Source organism: Cyprinus carpio, chromosome A5, assembly GCF_018340385.1.
Source record: "Cyprinus carpio isolate SPL01 chromosome A5, ASM1834038v1, whole genome shotgun sequence".
NCBI classification, from domain to species: domain Eukaryota; kingdom Metazoa; phylum Chordata; class Actinopteri; order Cypriniformes; family Cyprinidae; genus Cyprinus; species Cyprinus carpio.
Window position 1 is genome coordinate 8,484,822 of NC_056576.1, and position 11,196 is coordinate 8,496,017.

At 34.9% G+C, this 11,196-nt stretch overlaps 1 protein-coding gene and 1 long non-coding RNA gene across 2 annotated transcripts; one reads left to right on the top strand and one right to left on the bottom strand.

Moving 5' to 3' along the window:
- Positions 1-2,483: 2,483 nt before the first annotated feature.
- LOC109090618 (F-box/WD repeat-containing protein 8) lies at positions 2,484-5,439 on the bottom strand. Its single transcript, XM_042752846.1, has 7 exons — positions 4,888-5,439; positions 4,701-4,805; positions 4,401-4,565; positions 4,098-4,186; positions 3,854-4,005; positions 2,979-3,175; positions 2,484-2,783 (listed from the first exon to the last, which is right to left on the bottom strand). The coding sequence occupies exons 1-7, from the start codon at positions 5,266-5,268 to the stop codon at positions 2,499-2,501; spliced, it is 1,374 nt and encodes a 457-aa protein (XP_042608780.1). The 5' UTR covers positions 5,269-5,439; the 3' UTR covers positions 2,484-2,498.
- A 1,598-nt stretch (positions 5,440-7,037) lies between these two features.
- Positions 7,038-10,151, top strand: LOC122142394. Its single transcript, XR_006158567.1, has 2 exons — positions 7,038-8,254; positions 9,125-10,151. It is a non-coding gene; the product is annotated as an uncharacterized LOC122142394 (long non-coding RNA).
- Positions 10,152-11,196: the final 1,045 nt, after the last annotated feature.

Consider the following 11,196-nt stretch of genomic DNA (forward strand, 5'->3'; position numbering starts at 1 on the left):
TTTAAATATGTATATAATTTTTATTCTTTTTTTATTTAGTTCTAGTTTAGTTATTTTACATTAAGTTGAACTAAATGAGAAATGAGATATGTTCCCTTGGAAACTAGCTGAACTAAAAATATGTTTATTTTTATACTTTATTTCGGTTAACATTTATTTTATGTCAAGTAATTACATTTTTTTATGCTTTTAAATAATAACCCTAATTTCAACTAGCTGCCAAGGAAACATTTCACTTTTGCGTTAAGTTTTTGTGCTAAATTAACTTTAAGTACTAAATTTACAGATATATTTTAATTTTTTAATTACAATATGGAAATTTTAATTACATATTTTTTAATAAAAAACAAAAAACAAAATATAAAATAAAAAAAATAAAAATTTATAAATAAAAATATAAAATAACAAATATTACATTTTAATTACATTTTATTTAATAAAAAAACACAGAAAATATAAAATAAGATTTAATTCAAAATATTAACAAAAAAACTATAATAGTACACACTAAAATAACACTGATTTGTCTATGGTCTCTAAATGAATCTCTGAGCTACACATGCCAGACTTAGAAACATACTAGGGATTCTTAGGAGCATTGGGACCCAAGGTTGGGTTAATTAAGTAACAGGTCTATTCCTAAGATAACAACAACTTTTTATTTATCATGACTTTGGGAATAAGATCAGACTGAACTTCACTGGTGATGGGCCACATGAGATCACCAGACCACACTTGTTGACATCATGTGGTGGTGTGGCTTCAGTGGTTAAAGATCTCAGCTGGTAAGCCAAAAAACTGTAGCGACAACACTCATGTGGGATGATCCATAAAACATCACCTATGTGCCCTTGAGCTACGCTCTAAATCTCAGCTTACTCCAAACTGATCCTGCAATAATGTACTGTCATTCACTTTAGATAAAATCATCTGCTAATAAATCATGCAATATATTTTTGCACAATTAAAAGATGAAATGCGTGTTGGCCCTGATGGCCTTGTGGGCAGCGGTCGAGATGTAGCACTGTTGCGCTTCGGGCATCCCGAGTTCAAGTCCCAGCTCACAGACCTTTCCCAATCCCATCCCCCCTCTTTCTCTCCCAATAAAAGCATAAAACACCAAAAATAAATCTTAAAAAAAGATGATGTATTATTTCTGTACCACTTCAGACCTTTTCTATTTCCATTTAAAAGCTTTATATATCAAAAATAAATCGAATATAACTCAGTGGATTGAGTATAGAAAGGACCTTGTTGTCTGACCAACAGAAAATGTTTAAAAACCAGTGGCAACAGAAAAATGTTTAAAACTTGACTTTGAAATTAGTCATGATTTCTACTATTGTCAGCTTTGAAGGTCGAGTATGATCAAAAACTAGTCAACAATGTTTATATTTTTTATAAATATCTTGCTTGTTTAAATGTTAAAAATGTATTTTTAAATAAATTTAACAACATAAATAATCTAATAAAATGTTGTTTCAGTAAAAGATTACTCTAGTAAGAATGCTTAAAATCAAATCTGGAGAACGTGTACTCTGATGCATAAATTGATTGGATATGCAAATGATGCAACACAAAAGGCAGCTGAAAACGGGAAATGGAATAAGAAATGTAATTTGCCTCCTTCCGTATAAATAGCCAATCATTTATAAGTAGTAGTCTCTCTAATATATGTATATGGCAATGCAAGATTTCCTATATTGACAATAAGATATTCAACAGGAAAAATGTATGGCGGGGCTTGATTTAATTTATTAGATATTCACTGAATTATGAAAAGTGGGCATTGCATACCCAAATGGTATTGAAAGATAAGAATGCTTGGTGACATCAGACAACATAATAAAGTCATTTTGATATGATAAAACAGCTTGTGCTTGGAATAACAAGCACAGTTGTGCACAATAAGTCCAGAAACATGTATTAAGAAAGTAAATCTGGTCAATTTTGATTTGAGAGATCTTTTATGCAGATTTGAAGGGAAATCTACTACTACTTCTACTATTACTACTGCTAATAATAATAATAATTGGGGTCTGTAATATTATTGGAATGTTTTTAACGTAAGTCTCTTCTGCTCACCAAGGCTGCAGTTATTTAATTGAAAAAACAAACAAACAGTAAAACAATAATGTTGTGAAATATAATTACCATGTAAAATAACTGTTTTCTATTGTAATATATTTAAAAAAAAATAATTTATTGCTGTGATGCAAAGCTGAATTTTCCACATCATTACTCAGTGTCACACAATCCTTCAGAAATCATTATAATATGCCGATTTGCTGCTCAAGAAAACTTTTATATTTTTAACAATATTGAAAACAGTTGTACTGAATAATAATAATATTTTTTCCAGAATTCTTTGATGAATAGAAAGTTCAAAAGAACAGCAATTATTTGAAATAGAAATCTTTTATAACATTATAAATGTCTTTACTGCCACTTTTGATCACTTTAATGAATACATACTGAATAAAAGTGTATTATCATCATTATTTATTTACTATTTTTTTTACATTGCACAAAAGTGCACCACGTGTCTGTACAGATACCTTGTTTCCCCCGTCGTTCATGCCCCATCCGCAGCTCTTGATCCCCAGTGCAGCTCTGCCAGGTGACACGTCTACACAGGTCACTGGATGGCCGTATACAGAGTGAAGAACTCTTGGTTCCTGTTCTTCATTCCATCTGGAATCCAGCAGGTAAACACTCTCATCTGCCCACGCTGTGACCAAAGGGACGTCCCGCCTCCCTGGCACCACCAATACCCCATCTACCTGCAAAACACAGTTTCTCTGATCAATACATGATTGGTTTGTGGTTATGCATTATTCTGCTTGAGTTGTGGATGCAACAAACTGCCTAAATCAATGGAATGCCTTTCTGGTGCCAAAATTGCCCACATGCATGACTCATTTTGTCAGCTGTTAGTATAGTTGTCCTCTGCTCTGCTCGTCTCAGATTAAACTTACAGGCTTTGGTAACTGAACGAGACATTGTGATCTCCAGTAGCTTTGCTCATCTGGAAAGTCCACCCGCACATCTGGTCCTGATGCAGAGGCCAAAGCCGGACTGTCGGGACTTAGATCCAGAGCATGAACCCTCTGGAGGTGCTGGTACCGATGAATGGGCTCAAGACCTGTTTCAGTGCTCCACACATCTACACAGCCTAATCATACATGACAAAATGTATTAGAAGTATTAAAAAAATTGAGTTAAGAGTCTCTCAAAATTAGTTTTTCTTGCACAGAGCCAGAAATCTTAATTTAGCAGCACTTATATACACTTACATTACAGTTTTGTTCCTATGTATGTTTTTACAGAGGGGTTTGTTCATATATCATTACAATGATTTTATACAACTCTTTTTTTTTTCTTTCTCAAAATCAGGGTGAAAATGTTTTGTTTTGTTTTTCTTGCTACTGATTTACGTGAGTGATAAAAAGAGATCCAATTTTCTTGCTACTGATTTATGTGAGTGTGTTTTGTTTTTATTTTTGTTTATTTATTTGAGTAATGTTCAGATTTATGTTCTGGAAATTCATGCAATTGAGCACATATTTAAATATATAACGCCTCGCTTGCATATTTAAACATAACATTTTAGAAAATTTGAAACAGAAAACATTTTTGTAATTCTTTATGCAATCAACCAACTGGTGTAGAAAGCTGACATCTATTTATTTATTAATAATTAATAAATGCTTTTGAAGTAGTTTATATTGTTCTTGTTAACTGCTGTGGCTAACTCATGGCAACAAATTGAAGTGTTATCAATTTATTTTTTAAAAAGGAAATGTGTTATGCTTTTTTTAAATAAAAAAAAAAACACCTACAAATCTCTTACCATTCTCATAAGCAGCTGTGGCTATGGTCTTATTGACACGTACATGACTAACATAAGGTGCAGGGGTTTCATCTCTTATGGAATGTGTGGGGTGCAGGTAAGATTTGTCCCAGTGAAGCGTGTCCCACAGACGGACATCACCAGAGGTGTAGCTGTATAGATCAGACACACAAAATGATTATGTGATCTGTAGTGTTCGGATAACATATAACTTATTAATCATATGTGCCTCAGTAATGCATACCCAGCAATCACAAGACCAGCACAGGAACTGACGTCACACAACACCTTTCCCAGCTCATACTGCAGATGACGAATGGACCCGACGCGATTCTGTTAATTGAAGAGGTGTAAAAATATTATTTTAAGACAAATTGAATTACTTTTGCATCTCAGATTTTTCTAATATTTTATTTTTTATTCTATATTATTTTATAATTCATAAATTAATTGAGCATAAAAATAAATATTAGTCCTATTGTAATAAATATTCTAGTTTTAGAATGATCAACCCTTTCTGGGATTGTAAAGGCAAGGTGCTGCTTACCTTCCAGTTTGACTTTACCACAATCTCAGTGTTGCGGCAGTCTCGAAGTGTGCTCTTCCAGCAGGGGGAGTCAGAAATACTTGCCCCATTGTGATAACCTTCCTCCAGGCACAATCTATGCCACAGGACCTCATCCTCAGCCAGCACCTTCCAGGATTTAGATACCTGGAGCAAAAGAAATGAAGAGAACATTAACCAATGTACTTCAAGCACTATAAATCAGAATAGAATAGAATAGAATAGAATAGAATAGAATAGAATAGAATAGAATAGAATAAGCATGCACTCATTCATATTTACCTGAGCACATCGTCCTAGATCTGTTCTGCCCAGGAAGTGGAAGATCTTGAGCGCGAGTTCATAAGGCAACTCCACATCAAAGAATGGGATGTCATTCATCTCATTCTAAACACATCAAATCCGGATTAATTTTTTTTTTACACAAACACAGTCAATATCATGAACAGCTATATAACAGAAGCGTTACCAGGTCCTGAAGGAACTGCTCGAGCAGTTTCTGGCACTTGTTGCCTTTTTTGGGGGGCGCGTCCGTGTTGAGCGCCTCGCTATCGGGAGCGCGCCTCTTGCGCGTTCGCTCCTGCTCGATTCTGTCCAGCAGCGGACTGCTTCTGCCGTCCAACAACCCCTCGGCGATCGACACGTACTGCGGCTGGTCTTTTGGTGTGGGCTGACTTTGCTGTGCCGCATTGCTCTGTTTCTCCCAAAAGCTCGCGCTCTGGTGAAGAGATGAGCTGTCTTTGCTGGGATGCCCAAAATACCCTTCTTTGTCTTTACACGATGTCTTGCTGTTTTTCTTCAACTCCTGTTTCCATCGCTCTCGGAAGGTCGAAAGCTCGTTCTCTTCCATCCCCAATTAATCACGTTGCGTTTTCATTCATTTTTATAAACGTTATTTTCACACGCAAGTCTTGTGGAACCCTGCTGTTCGCATCAAAACAAACAGCGATCCGACCGCGAAATGGCCTCGGCTGGGACATCGTGTTCACGCGGAATTGTTCCGCATGGCGCATATTCCTCACCCACCCGAGCGAACAGTTATTTACAACACAAGACAAAGGCTGTGTCTCAGAAACTAGTGAGCTGTCTACATAGACAGCATTTCGAGCATCACCAAAAACCTGCGATAACCACTGCACGCGCCTATAATACATAAAACTGCGCGTGTGTACAGTAGGACATTTTTTTTAAATGTAGCTATAGAAATGTTTGATACAAAATACTGTCATAGGCTTATAAATGGATACGTTGTCTTTTCTATTCCGTTCTATTCCATTCTGCATTCGTGTATGATGCACAAATATATTGCATCACCGATTAATAAGACTCAAAACTAAAACCAATAACGGTTTATGTTTATGAGGGAATTATTTTGGGTGCATGTATTCAAAATTATCTGCTGCTTCCAATTTTTATTTTTATTTATTTTTACAAAATTTGTGTTTATTACTTTATATTGGTCAGCACATGGTGTACATTTTTATTATAAATACTGACAAAAATGTATTATTATAACTATTCACAAATGTTATTATTAACTTATAGGACATTTATGTCACTGAAAGAATGAAATGTGACAACTGGTTTGATTACTAGCTCCTTATATTGAACTGTCACCACCGTTAATTAAGCAGAAAGTCTTAAGCATGTAGATGAAATCTATCTTATATTTTGTCTCATGTGGCTATTTAAAGCAGTATCTATTTGTTGTTGCTTCTTCTGACATGATTTAGGTGAAATTGGGTAAAGGAAACAATTCCAAATCATATCGTTACAGTTTGTGTGAACAAAGTTGACATGGTCGTGACATAGAAAATGTAAGCACAATTACAAAAAAAAAAAAAAAAAAAAAAAAAAATTAAATTTAAAAAATGCAATATTGTTGAAGCAGTAGCCAGTGAAATATAAAAATATATTTAAATATCTACAGTGGTGTGAAAAAGTTTCCTGTTTTTTTTTTTTTTTTTTTGCATATTTGTCACACTTAAAAGTTTCAGATCATCATCAAAAAAATAATAATAATAATAATATTACACAAAGAAAATCAGAGTAAATACAAAATGAAGTTTTGAAATAATGATTTAATTTATTAAGGGCAAAAAGCGGTCCAAACTTACCTGGCACTACGTGAAAAAGTATTTGCCCCCTAAATCTAATAACTTGTTCAACCCTTCACAGCAACAACTGGAATCAAGTGTTTGTGATAACTGGCAATGAGTCTTGACCCACATCGCTGTGGAGGAATTTTGGCCCACTCTTCTTTGTAGAATTGTTTTAATTCAGCCACACTGGAGGGTTTTCGAGCATGAATGGACAGTTTAAGGTCATGCCACAGCATCTCAATCGGATTTAAGTCTGGACTTTGACTCGGCCACTCCAAAACCTTACTTTTGTTTTTCTTGAGCCATTCAGAGGTGTGAGAGGTGTGCTTTTGTGTTTGTTATTTTTGTTCTTCTTGAGGTGGAAAGTGTGCTTGAGCTTGAGGTCACAAACGGACGGCCGGACATTCTCCTTCAGGATTTTCTGATAGAGTGCAGAATTCATGCTTCCATCAATTATGGCAAGTCATCCAGGTCCTGAAGCTGCAACGCAGCCCCAGACCATCACACTATCTCCACCATGTATGACTGTTGGTATGATGTTCTTTTTATGAAATGCTGTGTTGGTTTTACACCAGATGTAATGGGACACACACCTTCCAAAAAGTTCAACTTTTGTTGCATAAGTCCACAGAATATTTGCCCGAAAGTCTTGGCCTATCAGGAAATTTTAAAACTTGTGATTTCAGTCTTTTAAAAACAGTTTTTATATTTTCAAAAAAATGTTTATTAAAAAATGCTAGGCTATATATATGTGTCTATAAAAACCCTTTAGAATAGAATAGAATAGACTAGAATAGAATAGAATGTGAATTTATGCACTTTTCTGTTATGTTCTATTATGCATATGCTTATGATGTCCAAAAAAGACACATGTATAAAACAAAAATTATTAAATGTAAAAATTAGTGCATGAGATAACAACCATCCATAAATTGTATAAAAATATATAAATATAAAACAATGTATAACATATTTTACTGCACGTTTACTATTTTTCATACTTCACTGTATTCTTTAATGCATCATAAATGCTGTCTAAGTGGGCAGCTCATATGGTTTGAGACGCAGCCAATGTTTTTACAAATGTTTCCAAATCTCATCAGTAGAGTATCTGCTCACATCTGAATGAGCACAACCGACGCAACACATTCCAGATACAATTCATTTCAGGAATGTCTGTAAACTGCGCGACCACCCTCTTGTCGTAGGAAAGACAAAGCGCGTGATGCGAGAGGACAGGACAGTGAAGAGTTAACCATTACCGCTGTCTTTGGGGAGATGGTGATGTAAACCCTAAACCATGTGACACTTTAATAAATCATAGCGCCGACAGAAACAAACACACACTGTTCCATCGACAGCCGAACAAAACACCATTCTCCACGTCTAAACAAAGATTGCAGAGGGCAAAGAGACTAGCTAGAGAGCGCACGAGAGGAGACGATGTGCTGTCTGCCGGTGGAGCAGACTTTAGGTGAGCTCGGAGATTCCGTGTGCGCGCACGGATGCGCTCCGCTGCCGTTTGCGCACCGACTGCGCTGGATCGGAGACCAGCTGGAGAAGAGATGGGCTGCAAACGACAAAAGCTCCGACGGTGGACGACGAGGCGTCGGGGAAAACATCATCAAAAGCTTCCACATAGTGTGCACAGTCATTCAAGTAACGCTTCTGGTGTTTTTAGTCAAAAAGCGACACCTGTAGGTGAGACGAGGCTCTGCTGATCTACAGCAACAGGTAAGAATGATCTCAAGAACATACGATTATGGGACTTTTATAGTGACATATGTACAGAAATGCTTTGTTTCTACGTAACACATATTATATTGGAGTAAATTTTTATTGCATTTATTAATATTAATAGCAATAATAATGTGTACTTTGTAAGCTATCACATTACCTGTAAATAGAAGGTAGTATAATGCTTAAAATTTTTACTTTTTTATTTAAGAGTATAAGATTATATTTTAGATTTCAGAAATGTACATATTGTATCAGTGATGCATGACACATCACGTTAATGTGACCTTAAATGCATTTGACAGAAATGACACATGCAAATGTAAATAAAGCTGTTATTTTGGAAAGTTTGATAATTGAAGGTACATACAAAATATTGTGGAAAGTAAAAATTGCTCAATCCTTCATAAATCATCAATTATTTATAAAAAAAAAAAAAACACTAAATGGAAGGTACTTGAAGTTACAACTTTGCCTGAGCTTTAATTAAAATGCAAGTTTGCAATAATTAAAAGGTGTATTTTTGTATTATGACTTTTAAACCCACGACTTCTAAATAAAAATGTTAATAGGGCACCAACTTATTAAATGCACTTTTTTTGTTGATAATTATCATATTATTTTCTTTAACAAAATACTTATTTAACATTAAATAAGCTATATTTTATTATAATAAAATATGTATTGTTAAAATAAAATTAAATATAAATATTAACAATATATAGTATTGAAGATTTATATTTAATAAATTAATGAATTTAATTAACTTTTTGCCCATTTTGGATTAAAACAGCCCATAAAGACTTAACGCCCGTGCACTGATAAATAATGCACTCTCAGCTTAATTCCCCCTTTTTCCTCCATTAGATCTTCAGATACACCTGGGATGATCCGCTCCAGATTTACTGGAGAGGAGAAGGTGCCGGTCATGTCTGCACTCTGTAGAAACTTGCCATGCAAACAGTGGGTCAATGTTTTCTCATCCATGTATATCACAACATCTGCAGTAGTGTTGTAATGGAAACACGCAAACACCAGACGCATCTGTGCTGTACATTGCAAGCGTGCTGATCACTTTTCATAACGACCGATGCTTCATCCTGAAGTCTTCTTGATTATCGAAGCACCACAAGCCAATGTCATAATGGTACGTGTTTGTTTGGTTAGAAGTCTTAAGGTCAGTGCAGTCAAACCCACGGTGTCTCCTGGGAAATCTTTCAAAATAAAAGGCTGATGTCATTGTCCCTTGGCGTTTGCAAGGAAATTTTTCTACCACTATGGCAATAGGAGCCTTGCCTCAACTTGGATGAGCTTACAGTTGTTGGTAAAAGTTGAGAGGGTGCTTCGGATATGCAAAAGCTGTAAATGATTAAAACACGAACAATCAAGGTCTATCTTCAGAGGGGAGCTACCAAAAACACTGCTACCAAAACCTCTCCTCTGCATAATGCACTGTAACATTTAGTTATAAGCTACTGTAAGTGACTATGCCATTCAATATCTGAGCTGTGATTTTGTTTCTTTGTTGTTTTTATGAGATATTTATTATGTTCTTTGTCCTTAACGCTGTACTCTTCTCAATGGAAAGCATATTTACACTGTAGAATGATTTTAAGTGTATTTGAACTTGATGTTTACAAATGAAGACAACTTTTTTTTTTTAGACTTTTTATGAAGGGCTTCTGGCTTGATTGTTTGTGTCAGTGTTAATATAGAAATGTGACATGAATGAGATTTCATGCGAAATGTGAATCAAAGGGCATGCTACTGATGTTTACATAAGCTACAATCTTTTATAGTTTATGTTTCGACCACGTGTTTTAAACATGTTTTACCTCTGCTATTTTGATATTGTGAATTTGGTCATTTATGAAAATAAAAGACTTTAAATATATACACAGAGAAGTCTTTTAAATGTCATTATGAAACAAATAGCCCTAGAAATGGGATTGAAAAATAGCTTATTTTGTATTATTAATGTAATTATTTATTCAACATCAGTGTTTTTAACATATTACTTTTGTCACATTTTATATAAGCAATAAACCAATGAGATGATTATAGTGATTTTACCACAGTTAACTGGGGTTACACCTTACCGAATTAAATTTGCTATAAAGCTTGTGACATCAGGTTGCTTCTTTTTGCTTTAATAAACAATTTAGACCTTTACAAAAATGTATAAGACTTACTCCAGATTAAAGGAATAGTTCACCCAAAATTTGTAGTTGAGTGTAGAGTTTTTTTCCTCATCAGAACAGATTTGGAGAAATTTAGAATCACATCACTTGCTCACCAATGGATCCTCTGCAGTGAATGGGTGCCGTCAGAATGAAAGTCCAAACAGCTGATAAAAACATCACAATAATCAACACATAATCCACACCACTCCAGTCCATCAATTAACATTTTGTTTGTTGAGTGGATGGCTGTGTGTTTGTAAGAAACAAATCCATCATTAAGGGGTCTTTAACTTTAGACTGTTGCTTCTGGCCAAAATAAGAGTCCATAAAATAATACTTCCTCCAGTTAAAAAAAAAAAAAAAACTCCACAAACATATTTGTTTAGAACTGTGTTTGCTTGTAAACGGTGCTTGATCTCTGTATATTTCTCTCCTGATGCAGATCAGATGACTTTTTCACTGCAGAAAGCAATATTATAGCAACAGTTTAATGCTAAAATATCTTAGTGATGTCCGTTGTTTCTTACAAACATGCAACTTTTCACTTCACCAAATGTTGAGTGGACTGGAGTGGTGTGCGTTACTTGTGGATAATTGTGATGTTTTTATCAGCTGTTTGGACTCTCATTCTGACGGCACCCATTCACTGCAGAGGATCCATTGTAGAGCAAGTGATGCAATGCTAAATATCTCCACATCTGTTCTGATGAAGAAACAAACTCATTTACATCCTATTTGGCCTGAAGTTTTTTAGCT

Excerpts from the sequence above, each read along its gene's own strand:
- LOC109090618 (XM_042752846.1), bottom strand. The coding sequence starts at position 5,268 with ATGGAAGAGAACGAGCTTTCGACCTTCCGAGAGCGATGGAAACAGGAG. Across the intron at positions 4,187-4,400 it reads TGGTAAAGTCAAACTGGAAG|AATCGCGTCGGGTCCATTCG; the intron begins GTAAGCAGCACC and ends TTCAATTAACAG. Across the intron at positions 2,784-2,978 it reads TCGTTCAGTTACCAAAGCCT|GTAGATGGGGTATTGGTGGT; the intron begins GTAAGTTTAATC and ends TGTGTTTTGCAG.